We start from the raw sequence: 20,631 nt of genomic DNA on the forward strand, positions 1-20,631 counted from the left end.
CATTATGTGCTACTACAGACGTTACTACCCATGAGACTTATAACCCAGATAAACACTAACAAATCCACATAGCTTTTTCTGGTGTCCCAAGAAAATTCACTTTTAATTTTATGTCATTTTCTGTTATGAGGATTAGTACCATTCTTTTGAAAACATTGAAATTTGAAAGTCCCAACATGGCTGCAGTCAAAGGATCTATCAGCTATGGATTATTGCTAAATTTTAAGCCTACGTGTCGAACTTTATGCTTTGTGGCTACTACTCTTAGAACTCTGTCCTTACAACTCTCTGTCAGAGTCAATGCTAACATGACTGTTAGTCTCCAATACTGATGTGCCTTTTGTAATTATCCAGCCTCCCTGTGCTGTATGTCAACCTTTATTATTGATCTAGCGATATTATTTATACTTTCATTCTATATCCTTTCCATACCATTTATATCCCTGAGGGCTATAATATATTTGAATTATCAAAACAAACAAAGACAGAAATAGTAGATTAATATAAATTCATCACGTTATTTTGGCTAGTAAAAGTCAGAGAAGTAAAAATTTATTTCGGGTCAAGTTGCTGTAGGTGTGGAGTGGGTTGTTTAAGTGAAAGGCATATTAATTGAGCTGTGATCTGCATCAATATGCAAGAAACAGTTCTGATGATTTGTTTAGTAAGATAAAGCAGTCAAGACATGGTGAAAAAATATGATGGTGCACCTTGAAGAAAAAGTTTTTTTGCCATGTTAGTTAGTAGTGGATCCTTTATGTATTATCCCATGAAGAAACTGTAGTGTTACAGAATTTACGCATTTTAACAAGAGTCAAATATATTAAGGAACTATAGAGAATGTACTTGAGTCTAAACAGTAAGACAGACAAAAATATATGAGACAAAGACAAGTCCATAAATGGTAACTCACAGAAAAGTACAGTCTAGCTAGAGGATATGTGGTAAAGGTTGATGTGAACACTTAAAAAAAAGAATTATCCAAAAGAGTTGTGGGATGTTTATAGATTCTTTTTAAGCACAATTTGACTTAAATCCAATCATCTACAACTGTATGCCAAAAACATAAGTTGTTCATTAATGTTTTGTCTTCATGTTTTTCTCATAGTGTTCATAAAATACTATTACTACTCACCATCAAGAATGACATCACTGGTGATACTATGTCTGGACTCGACAAGTGGAGCCTGCTCTTCATTTCTCTTAGGCTTGGAACGCCGGGGCTTTGCCTCAGGATTGGGCTGTACCATTAACGGCTCTTGACGTTTACGTCGCTGCTTTTGCTCGAGGAGTGCACGCTGCAAATTACAATAACAAAATAGCTATGATAAATAATTTATCTGAATTAGTTGGTAAAACTTACAATAAAGCAATAATGTCATTCCAATATTTTTGTAAATACAATTTCTAGTCTTGATAAAAGACCATGATTTCTTATTTTCAATTCAATGTATTTATTTTATAGCCTTCTATATCCAATTAAGAATCACAGTGAAGCCCATCCTCTTAATCATGAAATGGGCAATTTAATTTAATCTTAAACTGGTGTCTGTTGAACTGTTTAACATTTTCTTCACATGGAACACCTGAGAGCTTCTGTGTATTTCTATGAGATTAAGGTGAGATGATAACACCACAGCATGAATGAGGTGAAAAGTTTAAAACTCTTGTAGGTTTGCAAAATGAATCAGTTGATATATTTGGACAATTCAACAGTAAAAAATTGTTTGATGAACAGAATGGTTTTGAGATATTTCTTGAAATTCTCAATTGAAAAAGATTAAAACTTTTCATACTAGTGAAATCTTTTTAGTAATCTTTTTTAGTTAGCCGATAAAAGGTGTCATTTTGCTTGGCTTTTCTCTACATTCATAATGGCTAACACGGTACAACACCCTAGTACTATATACTAGCGAAAGAATTTTTTTGTTTGATCTTCTTTAAAATATGTAAGAAGTCACCTTAGTTTGAAAAATAATCGATAGGTCTACTCGTTAAAGATTTTACTTAAAATGTCTAGGTGTTGTCATGTCTGTACACATTATAGACATAAATGACAAGCAATTCAAACAACTCAGTAGTATTTAGTGAGTATTTCAAAGGAAATTATTAAAATAGAAGTATGAAATATCAGCATTTCTAAAGATGAAAACACCATATCCTAGAACAGATACACTATTAAATTCAGAAAAAAATTGCTCCTAAAAGCCAGAATTACAATAATTGATATCAGAAACAATTTGATTGAGAAAAAACTATTCCCAATATCTCTACAAGAAAGGAACACTACAACACCATGTCATATTGAAAGAATCCATTGTAAATGATTTTTTAAGCAACATTCAATGCACTAAACCGCTCATGAAAATAGAAAAAAGTATACATTATTAAAAAGATAGAAGGGTCTTGACAATTGATTTTTCAGACATCTGCCCATATGTTCAACATGATCATTTTAAATTTTGTGTTATCAAAATGTGTTCTGTTTAACATGAAAACCTAACAGCTTATTCAAAGATGACACAGATGACGGCAGTACCATTTTAAAAATATTTTTTTACAGCATAAGGCAGCAATCTGTTACAATGGGTAAAGACTTTATGATAATAGATGGTACCAATACATCAACAATTAAATGCTAGCTGTGACAAGTGACAAAGTTAGAATACACAAACATTTTCATGCTATTTAGACAAAGAATATGCTTAGATGTTATTGTGATTTAATCAAATCAGAAGGAATATAATAAACGGGTGCAGTTTTCTATTGTATAGCCACTTAATACATTATGTAACCTAAAAAGCAGAAACATTATAATTTTAAAAATTACCTGGTACAGTAAATGCCTGTGGACTTCATGCCTATTGATGAAATTAATTTTCAAGACCAAGGCAGTAGGATATAGAAATACACTACAATAGTTAAGTCTACAGATACATGCTTTTGTTCCACATGTTGGACTGGCCACCACAAAGCCAGGAAGTGTAGGTTAATTCCATGATGTTGTGAAATTGCATATTCTAAAGTACGAAAATAAAACTACACACTTCTATATCGCCAGCATAACTTTTAACATAACTACAAAGTACAGTATATTCACTGAACACTGACAATAATCATTTTTATAAATTTAAAGGTGGAAATTCCCACAAACTAGAGTGCAGACACCTTTTACAACACAGTAACAGATATTACGACAGTAAAGGAACATACATATATTTTACCAGAAGGCAAAGATTCAGGTTAGTGCAAGAAAATGCATTATTTTCTGCCGCAAACATAGTAGTTTAAACAAATTCAAGAATGACAAAGCGAGAGTAAAATGACCTTCAGTCATAACTATACTACATAAATAAAGAAATAACCAAAACATTACCTGAAGAATGTTACGTTACAAAAAATACAACAAAGATGTTGTTTAAAAGAAAGGCACTGGTAAACCATAGCTATTGCAAATATCATGCCTAAATATTCTCAGAACACAGGATTATCAACTTACCAAAATGCGTAAAGTTTTCCACATTTACAGTATTTTTTCTGAAGGTCCTTAAATCATTAAACTTTATATATCAATGTAAACTACTTTTCACTGCCCATAATCCAATACTGTGATTCCTACATTACATGACAGTGGCAAAAAAAAAAGTTAGTTTTAGTACTCCTTTATCCCCGGCTGAATGTATTCAGTACAGTGTTGTCAACTTAAGAACTGTAACAAAGTACTGCCTGGGAAGACACGTCATCAGCAAGTGGTGTGCTTAAGATTCCTAATGATTTACCAGTTTTATGACCATATTGGTTTTCTTTTACTTTCGTACTGTATCTTGACATTCTCAGCTATCTTAAAAACTCTGTATTAGTTGGATTACAGTTGATAAGATTCAGTACAAAAGATGGGATCACAATTTTTATGAATTGAAAAATAGTATTACAAGTTAAGTGGCACGTTAATTGTAAAAAGCCAGTCTATAATTTACTTCAAAGTTCTTTATCAAATAATAGCACAGAAAAATACTGAAGATGCAATACAATATATAGTATTCTAGCCATGTTACCTATTGAAGACAGGTAATAGAATACAGAAAAAAAAATATTTTATATCTCCTGCCCTATGCATACCTTCAGCATCTTTCTTCTGTATTCTCATGTTTCTGAGCCTCTTTAGACCAGCACACCCTAAGTTAAGCATTTTACCGTAAAGCAATCTTCTCAGATTCTGTTATTTCAAGGAATCTTGCTTGCCTCCTGTCTGCTTTTATATTTCCCATCTTTAAAAATGACTCTCAGGGTGCCTCCAAGGCCTTTGCTCCTCCTCCTTGTGCGTTTCACACTTACACTTCCTCTTTTGATCACATTACTAAAGCCAAACTGACCAATCAAATTGCTCTGTGGGACTGGACACATGCACAGACCTTAAAATTTTATTATATAGTAGGCTGATCTTTAATTTTACTCAGAGACAAGTATTTGTATCTGTAATATTCAAAAACTAAATTCAGAAGTTAAACAAAGCAAAGAGAACACAGAAATGAATAAGAATTACTAACAGAATTGCAACAGGTTTTCTGTTATTACATACATAAAATCTGTTACAATGAAACAGCTAAACTTACTACACTGCTTTAATAAGCTTGCATGATAGCGTAGGGACTTGGGAATTGCAAGGTTACTTGCAACTGCTAGTTATAGTTTATTTATAAAAAAAGATTGTGCTGTAAAATTAGTTCTTGTTGTGAGCAGGAAAAGAAAAAAGGTGTTTCCATGGAGACTGTGATGGAGTTTTGAAAGGAAACAACAGAATTAAAAACAGCTGCCCTTGAAGCAGGTCTTTTCCGTCAAGTCTTACTTGAAACAGGAAAAAGTTATGGTTCATCTTTTCAAATAAATATGGTAATTTACTATGCTTACTGTATATCAATCTGCAAAAAGAATTCTCCATTGTCTTCTAAATAGGTTCCACCCTGCTAATATACAAAAGACAGCCTTAAAAAAATGAAACAATTATGTAAGTCATGAGCTGATTAAAAACTTATCGAGACTCTGTGTTCAGTTAATGACCTTTTTTTTCTTTGACATTCTTTTTTTCCATATACTAGACTTGTTTTAACCTATAGGCTGGCTTGTGATAGACTGTCAGCCTACAAGGTTCCCTTTAATAGATTTTCCAGCATCCCAATGTTCTGTCCTAGATGGAAAGAATTTTTAGATATGTCAAGCAATATAATTAAACTTGACAGTTATTGTGTGCCATGGAAATATGCCTGTGCCTTTGTGACTGGCATTCAAAAATTTCTTTAATAATATCAAAATTGATCTCTTCTTATTATGATTTATTTCTGATTTATTTATGCCTGTAGTATACTATTAATATACCTGTAAAATTAAATTGTTCAACGATTTGAGACAAAACTTATAACCATCTACTACAAAGATACACAATTATCTTTGTATCTAACATTAGAAAAAGGCCACTCAGCCCAACAAGCGTGTCAATCATATTCACATAATTTTCCAAAATAACATTCAGTTTAGCTTTGATGGTCCTTAAAGCACTATTGTCTACTACACTACCTGATAACTTATTCGATGTGTCTATGGTTCTCTGTGTCAATAAAAACTTTATATTGTTTGTGTAAAATCGACTCTCAACAAGATTGCAACTGTGTCTATATGCTCTTGTTGAAGGGTTTATTTTAAAGTAGAAGTTAGGATTCATTCTACTGACTCCCTTTATATATTGTAAAGAGTTCAATCAGGTCACCTAGCTCCTAATCTCAATTTGCTTAAACTAAAATGGTTCAACTTCTTTAACCTTTCTTTTCCTTATAGCATAGATACTGTACTGTCATGTATCAACCTAGTTGCTATTCTTTGTACTTTTCTCTACCACAAGTACGTCTTATTTGCAATAAAAACCATATGATAACATGGATATGAAAATAAAACCACATGATAACATGGATAAGGTCTGTAGAGCATTGTATGGGTTATACTTAAGCTTGACTTGTACTCCACACATCAGCAATGTTTTTCACAAGAGCCACCTGCTGGCTATATAGTCAGCTTCTACACCCGTATTGGCTGTTAACTTTTGAAGGGATAAAGATGCTGTGACCCTAACCCAACCCAACACAGTATGACTTGAAGTTGACTTATCCCATCCACTTTCACCACCTATTTTCCCCTCCAGTCCTTTCAACCCAATTAAAACGTGCAGAAAGTCCTGAGCTGTTATGTCCACAAAATGTGACCGACTTGCTGGAGTCGGCTTTTGAAGGTACTATAAGTTTATTTAAGTTTTTTAGTTTCTTCCAAAAATAAGTATATGTTCTTTGCATTGGTGGTCCAAGTACATATTTTCTATGTATGATGATTCCTACAGTTAACTAGCCATTCTCTGAACAGTTAAGACTAATGCATACTGTATAGAGAGACTAAGGGGACAGGGCCTGAATTTCAGTGTCGATTAATTTTAAAATCTTTCATGGTTTTACTTAATCAACCAGGAAAATTCTGCTGTTTTTCCAAGGCTTTGTTGCCATTTATCCCCACTATGAAATTAGTTCAGAAACAAAAATAAATTATTATATGCATTGACAGCCTGGCAATATGAGCAATCACCTGTGATTTGCAATAATTTTAACTTGTAGCGTCAAGAATTTTAATAAAAGGTTAGAAATAATACTGACTGTTGTATTTCAAATAATCCCTCCATTTTCTAACCAGCTTATCCAAGTGAGGATTTAATTAATTTTTATGTACCACACAGAACTCTCTATTCTGAATACACCCAATCTTTCGTCCATCCTAACTTGCAAATATATAGTAAAACTTACAGAGACATAGTCTTTCATTATTTTGCTCCAAAACTATGCCTTTTTCAGTTAGACAAATTCAATTTGACTTATTGAAATCTAAATTAAAGACTTGGTTATTTGATCAATCATTACAATTGTTTCTTCTAGACTTGTTTATGGGATATTTATACATTTATTTTAGCATTTTTATTATGGCCTTGTTTTACGCATGGCCATAAAAGAATTGTTCATTGTTATCTCTGTGCTTTTCTGCACTTTTTCAACTAAACATATACATTTGTTTTGGTGTTTATGTATCATCAATGTAAAGTGCCTAGGATACCTTGAACCTAACATAAATTCTTTAAAATCCATGTGATAACTCACACAATACTTATTTGGATATTTGAGCAAATGGGATGTAGTCGCTAGTTATAAGTAATTACTGCGGTTAAGTTTGGTTGATCTCAACATACATACTAGCAAGTGAGATAGCTCTAGTGTCAAAAAACAATGCTTTATTCATTTGTGGCTGGGAAAAATATTAAAGGTCTTTCATTAAGGGCATAGCTCGAAAACAGTCAAGGACGCTAGCAGGATTCAATACACAGGAGTCACTTTTACCCTCTGACATGCTACTAGAATAAAACCAAACACAAACTTGTATTCACACAAAATAAAGTACAAACCACAATTCCTTTTCTTAAGGGTGTCTGTTTGCTCTTGTGAAGGTTTTCTCTTTTAGGTAGTCAAAGTATGGACCGTTCATTCTGTGCATTTTCCTATTTAATAGTAGAGCTGTGCCAGAGTTACTGCTGAATTTGCTTGTCTCAGGCTGTCCAGCAACACATGATGTCCACCATCCATCCATTGTTCAACCCGCTATATCCTAAAACAGGATCACAGGGAGTGCAAGGCAGGAACAAATCCCTGGGCAGGGTGCCAGCCCACCACAGGACACACACACACACACACACACACACACACACACACACACACACACACACACACACACACGCACGCACATACACACACACACACACACCCACACACCAAGCACACACTAGGGACAATTTAGAATCACCAATACACCTAACCTGCATGTCTTTGGATTGTGAGAGGAAACCAGAGCACCAGGAGGAAACCCACGCAGACATGGCGAAAACATGCAAACATCCACACAGGGAGGACCCAGGAAGCAAACCCAGGTCTCCTAACTGCGAGGCACACATGATGACCTACATCACAAAATTGATGTATATATTAAAAAGCATTTAAAAAAAAAAGGCAACAAGTAAAAAAAATAAACAAAAATAAAAGCAATTGCCAAAGAATTAAATAACCATGTGTGTTCCTGACCTTAACAATACTTCTGAAGTCGAAAAGTGGTGATGCACTTCATGTCATGCATAGTGTTCAAGACAAGCCAGGAAGGACAGTGGGATCCATACTTTGATTTGTTAATTTGGTACATTGCATCCCCCCCCCCCCACCCCCCGCCATGTTTATCCTTCCCTTGAATGTACTTATTTAACATAAACGCACAGGTTTTTATGTTTGGCCTCCTCTACAGTATAACACTCTGGATTAGAAACACTACTATACGTGCGTAGCCTATTACTATGTATTTGTGTATACTAGTATGCAATGTGTTTTGTGTGTTTAGCATTATGATTGTAATTTTATTAAATTTAATTTTTGTCTGACAATAGCTATTTTTATAAATGTGTATCGCACTCTAAGATGTAAACATGAAATAAAAATAAACAGAACTGAACTACTTTTCCAGGTGGCTATTCTTTATACTGCAACAGTGATTAAGTATGAGTTCATAGCAGGAACACAAAATTGCCTATTTTGTATCTTTACCTGTCCCCATCCACATAATGTTATGAGCTAAATACCATTAAAAATGCTGGTTTATAAATGTACATTTTACTTAGCCTTGTCATGTCTAATGCAAATGTTACTTAAAAAGCATTCAAAAAGGCAGGTAGGGCAAATACGTGAGCACACTTGATAGGGACACTGTCTCAAAATAGTTTCATTTTGCAAAATACTGAAAAATAGTATTTTGTTACTGAACGAGCAGATTTATGAACCGAAAACAGCATTTGTTTTACATTAGTGTTGACTGCATCAAGGGTACTATTATGATGTCAATAAGATCAAATGGAATGAACTAAAGAAATGAAAGTCTTGGCAAAGGCAAGGGTCGAAAAACTGAAAAACAAAAAAGAACAAGCCAGAAACACTCAAAACTCAAATTCATAATACATTCCCAAAAAGTCCTAAATCCAAAGTCTTCACTGAACAGTCTTTTGGCTTCCATTAATACTTAGAAGAAAAGTAGAGTGATTTGTAAATGAGATCTGTTACCCGGATGTCAGGAATTGGGCACTTCCAGCTTTACAGGCATAATAAGTTATGTGACCAGCAACCAGCACAGTGCTTATAAACAGTACAAGCATGGCAATGCAGAGAAAATCACAAAATGATGACCATACAAATTTTAGAATCACAAAATAGAATCATCAGATTGACAATAAAGTGATATAAGCTTTACAAAAACAAAGTACAAGTGTACAAAAACTTCACAGTTAAAGCAGAAATCACATAAAAGTTGAACACAACTGAACTCCGGGCAAGGGGGACCCTGAAACATAACTGGTACCCCAAAATTTGGATAAAAAAAGACAACACTGAAGGAGGTAGCTAGAACATATTGAGTTGGGAAGTCTATATCCATATTCAGTTCTACAGAGTTTGGTGCTATATATTAATGAAAGTTAAGTTTGTAACATTTATATGCCTGATATATTAGGATGTAAATATTAGGGAACATAGCCCACTGATCTACAGGGCCCTTTTTTGTTTTGTGTTACTTCCTGCAAATGTGCTGTTTAGTGTTTTTCATTTTTTACATTTTCTATATATTTAGCCTCTCAGTCCTATGCATATTTGATGAAAATACATGAAAATGTAAAGAAAGGCCGACTAATAAGATTATAATAATGAAATAAACAAACACATAAATAAACAAATGTTACATTTCTACCCATGGTCTATTACTAATAAATCATAACTGATATGTCCTTACTTGCATGTCTTTTTCAGTGGTATCATCAAACATAATTTGCACCTAAGATGTACCTGGCCTACACATCCTCTCTGTGATCTGTTCCTGCCACATTATCCCCCACTGTATATAGCTAAACTTATTGCTTGCCTCTTCTCCCTGAACTACTCAAACAATCATTTCATTTCATATAATTTTTTTTCAGCTCATCTGCTGCAGCGAGACCAATCCATATGTCCAGATGCAGTCATTTTTTAGTTTGTAATTCAAAACAGGACTACAGAAAATGTCCGGAAGGCTTTCAGGTCTCTAATGCACCAAAGAACTTGCATACTTACTCGATTATGCATCTTTTCCCTGGGACAACAAAAAAGGCAACTGAAATGCACACCAGCTTAAATCTGTTCCGGTTTTGTGGGTAAGGAGTTGTGTATCTCCTTGCAGTAAACAGAGCATTGTAAGGCTATGTTTTATGTCCAAGCACAAATTTTTTTGCCAGGTATAATTACGACTTATAAATTGTTTCAACTGTTATGAGAGACTGAAATAAGTTATAACATAATACAATTCTGTCCCAAATAATCACTGCATATCAAGGTCAATACAGTTCATTTATCACACAGAAAAGAGTTATCACAGGAGTATTGACATTAACTAATAGTAATAATAATAATACATTTTATTTATATGGCTCCTTTCCCATGTTCAATTAACATGATGCACTATTATGAGAAATTGTGCTTTGAAAAACCTTTCAACCTTTCTGTTAACATAAAAAAAACTGGCATATCTAACTCGGATTGAGTTAAAGATGCATTATAGGGTAAGAAACTTCTGGAGAAACAATAATACGTCTAACAAAGATTCTGGGTCAGAAGCTTTGGAATTACAGTATACTGCAGAGACCTTCCATTTGGGTGTAGCATAGTCCTCTGGGATTTTCACCCTCAGCAATTAAAAATTGTTTATACTATTTTTATTTAGAATAAAGGTTATTCCCATGCCGTTAGAAAAAGAAAAAAAAAACACAACAGAAATGGTTTGAGATTCTGAAACTGACAAGAAAGTCACATGCCTAGCTTGTTTTTTGAGTAGAAATAATCTTCATCTATTTTTCCTTTTCCTTATACAGTATAGTGGTTTGTTGAGATTTCATCCAGTGCTGTTGTGCTGTGGATCTTTCAAAACTCTTTTTAAACCTTTAAGTGTAATGGAACCATGAATAAGAATAGTCAAGCCAGCAATCTATTGAGAACTGGATATTGCATGTCTGACATCTCTGACATTACAGGTGCTGAAGGCAGATATTCTTGAGGTGTTTCCTCAGAAAATGTTATTTAGATATAATCATCTGGGATATATATGACTTTCTAGGTACAGAAGCATTGTGTGCTGTGACAGTGAGAACTTTACCCCAACAGACAAATTAGATACTGCCTAGACTTGTATCTGTAAAAATCTGTTCACATGCATAAATGTGATTTTATGTGGTGATATTACATGTGCAGTTTCTGTACATGTAATATCCTTTCTAATTCTATTTTTAATGCATCACACTCAACTAGGTGCATACTTCCTTGAAACTAGAGCACCTCCAATTGAGATAATCAAGTTTGACAGGCCGTGAAGCAGCAACCACATTTTTTCTCATATAATAAACTGATGCTTACCCAGATTTGTGATAAAGCTTTGTCATAATAGCTAAAGGCTTGTCTAAGCAATTGTGTTAAAGGCCAGGCCACATTACTGGTAATGGGGCACTTCAGGAAAAGCTGCTACCCTGACTGGCCTATGTAGATTAAGTCTGGATGGAGCAGGAACAATATTTTGTGCAGGAAATGGAGCAGTCTGTTAATTAAAGATATCAGTAATCCATCATCACTCAAAACAGGGGCAGAAGGCTCAGAAAATGTTATTCAAAAACCCGGGTGTTTTTTTTTTTTGCTCTGTAGCAATCACTAGTTCAGTACATCCTAAGGCAGTAAGTACCAGCAGTGCCCTTCAATCCTAACACATGAAACATACAGCTAGAAGCATGAAAAAGACTCAAAAAACATACAATATGCCTATTGTGTAACAGCTCAGTGCTGCAGAAGAAGAGCTGTATACATAAATCATATCCTGTCTCCAAAGGACATCTGGGACAGTGTTTGAATTTTGAAATAAGGTAGATAACGTCAGAGCTAAAAAAATGTCTTTTGTCATGCCAGTCACCGTTTAATGAGATTTTTCTTGATTAATTTGTTCTCATATGCATTATAATTAGATTGGGTGCATACATCATCTGAAATTTAGACCAAAGCAGAAGATAATAAAAATCACAAAGAATAGGCACCTCTTAACATTCGATCTTCAAAAGTCTATTGGAAAAACATTGCAAATAGGCAGGAAAAACTAAACACTTCTTACTTTAACATATCTACCTGCTGGCTCAGTACAGTTTCTGTTTCTACTGTATTACTAAATAGAAGATTCATTGTTTGCTGTATTTAGAACTTAAAAGGGTGGAGATCTAGGTTAATGCTTTATGTAATCAGTTGCTAAAAACTGTTCAACATCAAAGAATATTACAATTAATGTGATATTAAAGTTTATGTGACTGGGTGATGAGGAACCTAAACTTATAAAACTTATAAACTTTATAAAACTCATAAAATAAAATTTATAAACTTATAAAACTTATATTAAGCAAACACGAGAAGAGGCTAATGAAAGAGTAGTGGTATTGTACTGAATTACATTACATTGAGGCTGTGAATAGATGGGCAAACTGCGCATTAGGAGTTTCAATACTGGAATTACCAGACTGTATGTGCACACAAACTAAAGGACATGTCGCATTAGTCTACTTTTCTAGTGGTTTTCAGTCACAGCCTTCATTTACTAAATCTTGGAGAGTCAGAGGCAGTTGATGGCACACTCCCATGAAGGCCAGTTACCTAATATGACATACCTAGCAATTCACTCCAACTAGTCTGCAATTTGCCCGAACCAGTTTGATTTTTTTTTTAGTTGTAGGTCTTGCCTCTCTGTGGCATGAGAGCTGACAACAAATGAATGCTCAAATGGAAGTACAATGCATATAATGTTGCAACAGGAATAAGGAACACAGGTATTTTGGACCTCACAAACAGAAAAGAAGCTCTTCTGTCTGATGTCTTGTTTTAGCATATCATGACAGAATGGAAAAAGGAAAAAAGGGCCAAGATTATGGATGAACTTGCCCTATACTGTTAACCCTTCCCACAGCATCAGCTCTGTCAAGCAGTAAGTTACTGGCTGTCAGAAAAATGGGTGAGCATGACTTTCCTGGAAGGGTCGGCATTCAGTCGCCAAATTTGTGTTGCCTGGGGATTTTCAGTCATGCAAACTGTCATGGTCTGGCGACAAGATCAGAAACTGTAGCTGGCAGTTCTGGTATTCTCAACGATTACAAATCATGTAAAGTGACATCGGCTTAAAGCAGAATGATTTTTAAGAGATCCTAAAATGATAAATTTAAAACAAAACCCCTCACTTAACTGGGAATGCATATTCTAAACCATCTTAATTAAATTCTGGTTGAATAGATGTCAAAAACTAGAATTTTGGTTTATTTAGCCACAACAATAAACAATCCTATTAAAATAGGTTATATCTGTAAGTTGTTAGATTTGTTAGGTGCAGACTATCATAGGCCTGCAAGTACTAAAGGACATAAGACATCTGCAGTCATATGAATACAGCTTTTGGAAAATTGGCTAGAGAAACCACTATAAGAATAAATGAAGTCAGTAACATATATAAGAGAGAGACAGAAAGATGGGAAAGAAAGAAATAAAACAAAGAAAATTACAGGATAATATAAAAATGGGTTGTTTTTAATAATTCTAGTCATTTCTGCAACTCTGTTCCCAAAAATGTTTGGATGCTGTGTAAAATGTACATAAAAGCAAAATGCAATGATTTGCAAATCATTTAAACTCATATTTAGTTGAAAATAGAACAACATATCAAATGTTGAAATTGAGAAATTTTACTGTATAAGGCAGGATGGATCCATGTTTCCATGTTGCTGACGCCAAATTCTGACCCTACCATCCAAATGTCGCAGCAGAAATCGAGACTCATCAGACCAGGCAACGTTTTTCCCATCTTCTACTGTCCAAACTTGGCGAGCCTGTGTGAATTGTAGCCTCAAATGCCCGCTCTTAGCTGACAGGAGTGGCACCCAGTTTGGTCTCCTGCTGCTGTACCCCATATGCTTCAAGGTTCAACATGTTATTTGTTCAGAGATGCTCTTCTGCATACCTCAGTTATATTGAGTCGTTATTTAGTTTGATGTTGCCTTTCTACCAGTCTGGCCATTCTCCACTTGTCCTCTGGCATCAACTGGATAACATCCACCAACTCTGTGATGTTGTCATGGAGGAGTGGAAGAGGATTCCAGTGGCAACCTGTGAAGCTCTAGTGAACTCCATGCCCAAGAGAGTTAAGGCCGTGCTGGAAAATAATGGTGGCCACATAATATATTGACACTTTGGGCACAATTTGGACACTTTTCACTTAGGGGTGTACTCGCTTTTCTTGCCAGCAGTTTAGACATTAATGGCTGTGTGTTGAGTTATTTTGAGGGGACAGCAAATTTACACTGTTATACAAGCTGTACACTGACTACTTTATATTGTACCAAAGTGTCATACGTATCTTCAGTGTTGTCCCATGAAAAGATATAATAAAATATTTACAAAAATGTGAGGGGTGTACTCACTTTTGTGAGATACTGTATTTCAAAAAACAATAACATTTTTCAGTTTCAACATTTGATATTATTGTATGTGTTATTTTCATATCATCACATTCTACTTTTTTACATTTCACACAGTGTTTCAACGTTTGTGGAAATGGGGTTTAAAAAATACGTGAATTTTAAGAAAAAACAATTACACTTGCATTTAATGTCTGCTAGTATAACTGTAAACTCTCACAGGGAAAAAAAAACTTTTTTTTTTTTTTTTTTCACTGAACACAGGTTAAAGTCTAAACAAATGAAGAACAGGTTTTTCCAAGCATCACTACTTTTGAATAATGGCTCTATTATTTTTTTCATGTAAAAATTTGGGGAGTAGGTAAGCCTAAACTGCAGCACCTATTCTGACTTTAATTAACCAGGATGGATGGTTCATAAGTTTCAGGATAGACACATACAAATCTAAGGATGTAATGTACAGTCCCATCTGTGAAGGCATCTTTGTTACACACCCCATTTTGGAGTAGATAAAAATTTTATAACATAAACTTCTGAGGTAATAAAAAACTATCCATTATTTTTTAAGCCACAACTTTACTCAGAAGTAACAAATGCAAGATTGAAACAAACCCTTTACAAGACACCAGTTCATGGAATAGCACACTCAACACAAATACTCATATTTGACTAATTTGGTGTCTCCATTCAAAACAATTTATTTGGACCACCTGAGGAAACAAGAGACCTCATAGAAATGGCATGCTAACTTGAGGTGAACATGCAAACTAAATACAGAAGCTCAGAAGTGCATTCCTAAAGAAACAAGGACTGATATATTTACAATGAAAAAAAACAAATGCCAATAATATCTTAAATTGCCATTGAGTACAATCTTAATTGTACGCAATTTATGAGAAAATAACAAAATCTACCAAAATCTTAAGTTAATGAGCAAAATCTACAGTAAGAATTTTGTGCATTTTGCCAAAAAAGAAAAAAGAATGAATTAAGTCTGACTTCAATTGTTTTTCTCTGCTGCATGTGAATTAATCATTCATTATTTTCAATGATCAAAAATGTTCCATTTGTGCCTACTGACAATGACTAAAAATCATAGTGTACCAGACCAGGCCATGTCCAGCTTTCTACTACTGCATAGGGTCTGCTATTCATGTTTAGAAGTTGAATTCAACAAGCACCATAAATGGTTCCAGTTATATATTGTGGCTCAGCTCAACATTGCCAGGAACTTTGTGAAAAGCATGTTCACAAAGCTATGACAGGCACACACACTGTATATTCATGTTGGACAAAGGAGGCAAAATGGTGAAATAGTAAACTGACTAACCTTTTCAACAGACATTCTTCTGCAGTTGAAGCAGACTGTACAGTAAAAAATCCACTGCCTCTCCACACCCGAAAAACTATGCACGACAGCAACAGTGAGGTTTCTTGCTCACCAAAGTCAACATTGTATTGTCAGTCCACTGGGTGCTATTGCAAATGATACTCCTCATTTTGAAAAGGACATTTCACAACTGAGAAAGAAACAGTCAGTCCTGCACAATTGTGAATGCAAAAGGAATCCCTAAGTTGTATATGTCCGCTGTTTCTACGAGCTAATCAGCAGCATGCAGCAAAAGCAGCCCTGCGATAGTGCTCCAGTTAGGCAGTACCACTGCTGGAAGAAATTGCAGGGGAGGATTTGAGCATGGCAAAGACAAGACGGCAGTATTGGCTGATCTTTTTAAGTTACACCATCAAACATGAACAATGAGCACATTGCCGAGAAGCAACCTGCAAATTCAGCTCCATTTTTGGGCTGTTTTTTTCCCTCTGATTGAAGAGCAGATATTTTCTTTCTTTTTTCAATTATGTAACAAGGCAAACAGGGAGCCGCTGTTATAAATCTTTCAACTGGAAGTGGTAATGAGTCTGCAGTGAAGTGGTAATGAATCAGCAGTAAAACCCTGCAAAATTTATCTATGGGAAAATGGGGGAATTATTTGCAATACCCTGGTGTAGTCCTTTGACTGTCAGCTCTTCCTAAAATAAGCCTTTTCAATAGATAACACCACTTTTGGGTTGCTGCTGCTATACAAGCTTCAGTACTGTTGAATAATACCACAAAGTCCTTTTTATTTCTCAGTCTAGAAATGTGAAGGAGAGTAAACAAGGAAATGCCATCAGCCTAAAGGGCTTTTCCTGTGTTGATCCGATCAGCTAAATAGACTGCACAATTACGTACATTGTATCAAACTGATGTGTTAAAACTAAAATTGATGCATCTTACTTCTTTTGTTACATGACACAATTCAACACACAAAATAAGGAAGATAACAGCTTCCCCAATATTCCTCGAGAATAAGCTGACAGAAACCAGCTTTGTCAATTAAAACTATATATTAATCTATTTGAATATTAGCTCTTCTATCCAGCAAAGTATGTAACTATGTCATAAACCATTGTTATGGTATCAGATTTATAAACACAGTGTTACTGTTTGTGATGTGCCATACACATGCACACAAAAAAGAGTCATCCCCATATCCCCCAAAAAAAAACCACAGGCAAAAAAAGTGGCAAGCGCTAAATAACTTATCTTTGAGGGGCACTAAAACAAAATAAGTCTCTAGTACCTCTGTATTTAACTCCTCAGTCTGCCAGCCAGCTTACAGTGCTGACTGCCCTAATACATGTATAGTAACAAAATTCTATGAAATAGAAGTGTAATGATTATCTGTACCCATGTTCAAGTTTGCAGTATCTTAGCTAATTTATGCAAAGAATGCAACATAACCATCCAAGTATGCACAGTGTTGGTTTTTATGAGAGAGCAGTGTTTTCCAACTGTTTTCTGTGGTGGCACACTTTTTGCAACCCAAAAAATCCCAAGGCACAACACGATTCTACCAGCTACAAAAGCATTAAATCTATACATGTACTAAACTGTCTACAAAACAGCAATCACAGACCTGCTTTTATGTCGGCTTCTCCAGGAAGTCCTGCTATCCTCAGACAAGTCTCGACCACCTGAGGAGCATGTTTTTGTCTGAGGAGCGAGGCACTACACTGTTACTTACATGACGCACCAGTTAAAAAATACTTGTGTAGAGTATAATTATCAAGTCATTGATGGTCATGAACAATTGAGGATAGTATTTACTGAGTTTTAACATGTTTTAATAATTGCCCTTTTAAGAGATGCTTATTCTTTCACTTAATTCAGTCTTCAGAAATGCATTCAAAGCAAACAGTTGTTTCAATCATTTAATTTGTACTTTGACACGTCTATGTCTCATATGCTATGCCAATTTGTTAATTGATACATTGGCCTTGCTTTCTTATTGCCTTCTTTTCAATTTACCTTTTAGGAAGGCATTCAAATTCAGGTTATACCATTTTGTTAATACTTCATGTTTAATGTCATTGTTTAAACTGTGATAACTGACAGCAAAAATGTGTATATGAAAGAGGGAGAGAGGAGGGAATAACAGACAAACTTGTGAAGTGAAGGCACTGTGGTGCTAGTTAGAAATGTCAAAATTAAAAGAACTGGTGAGACACATGTATGTGATGATTTTTCGGGTGCTGTGTTTGGGCAGGGTGGGGTTGAGTCAGTATGGTGGAGGTATATGTAGTGCCATGGCAGTGTTTTATGCTAAATACAGTTTTAGTGGTCATGTACAGCTGGTTGGTTCCTCATTGCACGTTAGCCGTTATGGCATGCATTAAATCTTCAGCAAATCTGTAACTAAGGGACAAAGAAGATCTTAGATTAAGTTTAACATGCCTTGGCAAGGACCAGGTCCTTAGCTTAACACTGTTTTAAAGAGATACAATAAATTTACATCTACTGATAGTGTGAAGCACATGTCTGTTGGACCACTGAGAAAAAATATCACAAGGGTAAGACAGACTTCAGAATTCAATACGACGTCATTAGGCAGTTTTCAACTGGACTGTTTGTTAAATTCTTTCTGGAGATTTACCCTATCGCGCATATATAATACAAATAGTACACTTTTTTTTAAGAAATGGTTTAGCTGCATGAATCAGTTTTTGCACTCAATTTACTGAAATTTTAAAATGAAAACCAGGACATGCTGAACAATTTGCAAACTCATTTAGAAGAATGCATTGGTAATAATGGAGCTCATTTCAAAAACATTATTTAAAAATTATTACTTAAGACTAGGTAAATAAACTGTATCAATACATTATTTTTTGACTACTTTATTTCTCATCCTAAACTTGATTCATGGTGAAGTGATCATTCATACTATTCTTTCCTTTCAAAAATTAACATATCCTCACTCTACATCTCTTATAAGAATGTAGTTCTCACAGCTTTACTAAAGTTTACACTACGTATTTACAATGACAGTGACGTACAGTAACTCAGAAATCTATTCCTTGTTTGAATCATAATTATTGTATTAATAACAATATGTTTCTTTTCCACTTTTATTGATATTCATGTGAGAAATATGGTTGTATGGAAACAAATTCATACTGTTTTTTATTGCATGTCAATTGTTACTTGTCTATGTATGGCTTCTTGTCATTATGGTAATTACCCTCTTACTGGGTCCTAGTACTGTATCGATTTTCTTATTTAGGTCCTCAGTTTAAAAATGGCAAAAAAAACAAAAAAAAACAAAACTCTGCATTGGAGAATAAACATAACCATCTGCTTATAACCCTGAGAACATTTCCAGCTGAGTAGATCCAACAAATGGCATCTAACTATGATAAAGCATTTAAAGCACACGGTACCATTACATACACACCCTCAGTACCTCAGACCAGCACTGCAATGAAACTCAGCCACCAATCTATAACACTTGAAAATCCTTTGTAGGCTATAGTACTGCCTTCTTTAATGTTAATTTCTGACCTAAAATTACATATTTTTATGTAATCAAGGTCTCATTGTATGTTCAGAACTTGTCTAGGCCTTCTGTTTAAATATACTTAGTGTTGTGTTTATATCAAAGAATTAATTTTAAAAAATACCACTTGCATGATACCCAAGTTTGTTTAAACATACACACGAGTGAAAACCAACATGTGATCTTGACAGAAACTTAATTTAAACAGATGGCAGATAAATAAAAATATGACTATTTGCTCGTATCAAAATTAAAGTTAACCTAAATTAACTTTAAAACCCTTAATGATTGGATTAGTCCTCCCTTGTAATGCTAATTATATTTTGAATTAGTATATTACTTGGTGCGTTCATTGTTTTAGTGCTACCATAAACTGAGAAATAAAGATAATCTTTTGTGCTATGGCATCATTAACATTATTTCCTTCATAAAACTGTAAACAGCTATATTTGTAAGTTTTTAAGCTTAAAATTTAAACTGCAGTACTAAATTGAAAATACAGTCATATGAAAAAGTTTGGGAACTCCTCTTAATTCTTTGGATTTTTGTTTATCATGGGCTGAGCTTTCAAAGTAGCAACTTCCTTTTAATATATGACATGCCTTATGGAAACAGCAGTGACATTAAGTTTATTGGATTAACAGAAAATATGCAATATGCATCATAACAAAATTAGTTAGGTGCATAAATTTGGGCACCCCAACAGAGATATTACATCAATAGCTAGTTGAGCCTGCTTTTGCAAATATAACAGCCTCTAGACGCCTCCAAAAGCCTGTTTCAAATCACCCCATAGATTTTCGATGATATTCAAGTCAGGGGACTGTGACGGCCATTCCAGAACATTATACTTCTCCCTCTGCATGAATTCCTTTGTAGATTTCGAACTGTGTTTTGGGTTATTGTCTTGATGGAATATCCAACCCCAGCGTAACTTCAACTTTGTGACTGATGCTTGAACATTATCCTGAAGAATTTGTTGATATTGGGTCGAATTCATCCGACCCTCGACTTTAACAAGAGCCCCAGTCCCTGAACTAGCCACACAGCCCCACAGCATGATGGAACCTCCACCAAATTTGACAGAAGGTAGCAGGTGTTTTTCTTGGAATGCGGTGTTCTTCTTCCGCC

At 34.7% G+C, this 20,631-nt stretch overlaps 1 protein-coding gene across 5 annotated transcripts in view; it reads right to left on the reverse strand.

Moving 5' to 3' along the window:
• Positions 1–20,631, reverse strand: part of tulp3 (tubby-related protein 3) — a 470,805-nt gene that overhangs the window by 385,217 nt on the left and 64,957 nt on the right. For 4 of the 5 annotated variants that reach the window (XR_007935369.1, XM_051929502.1, XM_028805530.2 and 1 more), the window contains exon 4: positions 1,136–1,298. Coding sequence is in view for 4 of the 5 variants with exons in the window: in XM_051929502.1 (XP_051785462.1) it covers positions 1,136–1,298 (163 nt within the window). In the remaining variant the exon portion in view is untranslated. Of the gene's footprint in view, positions 1–1,135; positions 1,299–15,953; positions 16,253–20,631 lie in introns of those variants that run through there. The other variant, XM_028805523.2, reaches the window with a different exon arrangement.

Source organism: Erpetoichthys calabaricus, chromosome 1 (genome assembly GCF_900747795.2).
Source record: "Erpetoichthys calabaricus chromosome 1, fErpCal1.3, whole genome shotgun sequence".
NCBI lineage: Eukaryota > Metazoa > Chordata > Cladistia > Polypteriformes > Polypteridae > Erpetoichthys > Erpetoichthys calabaricus.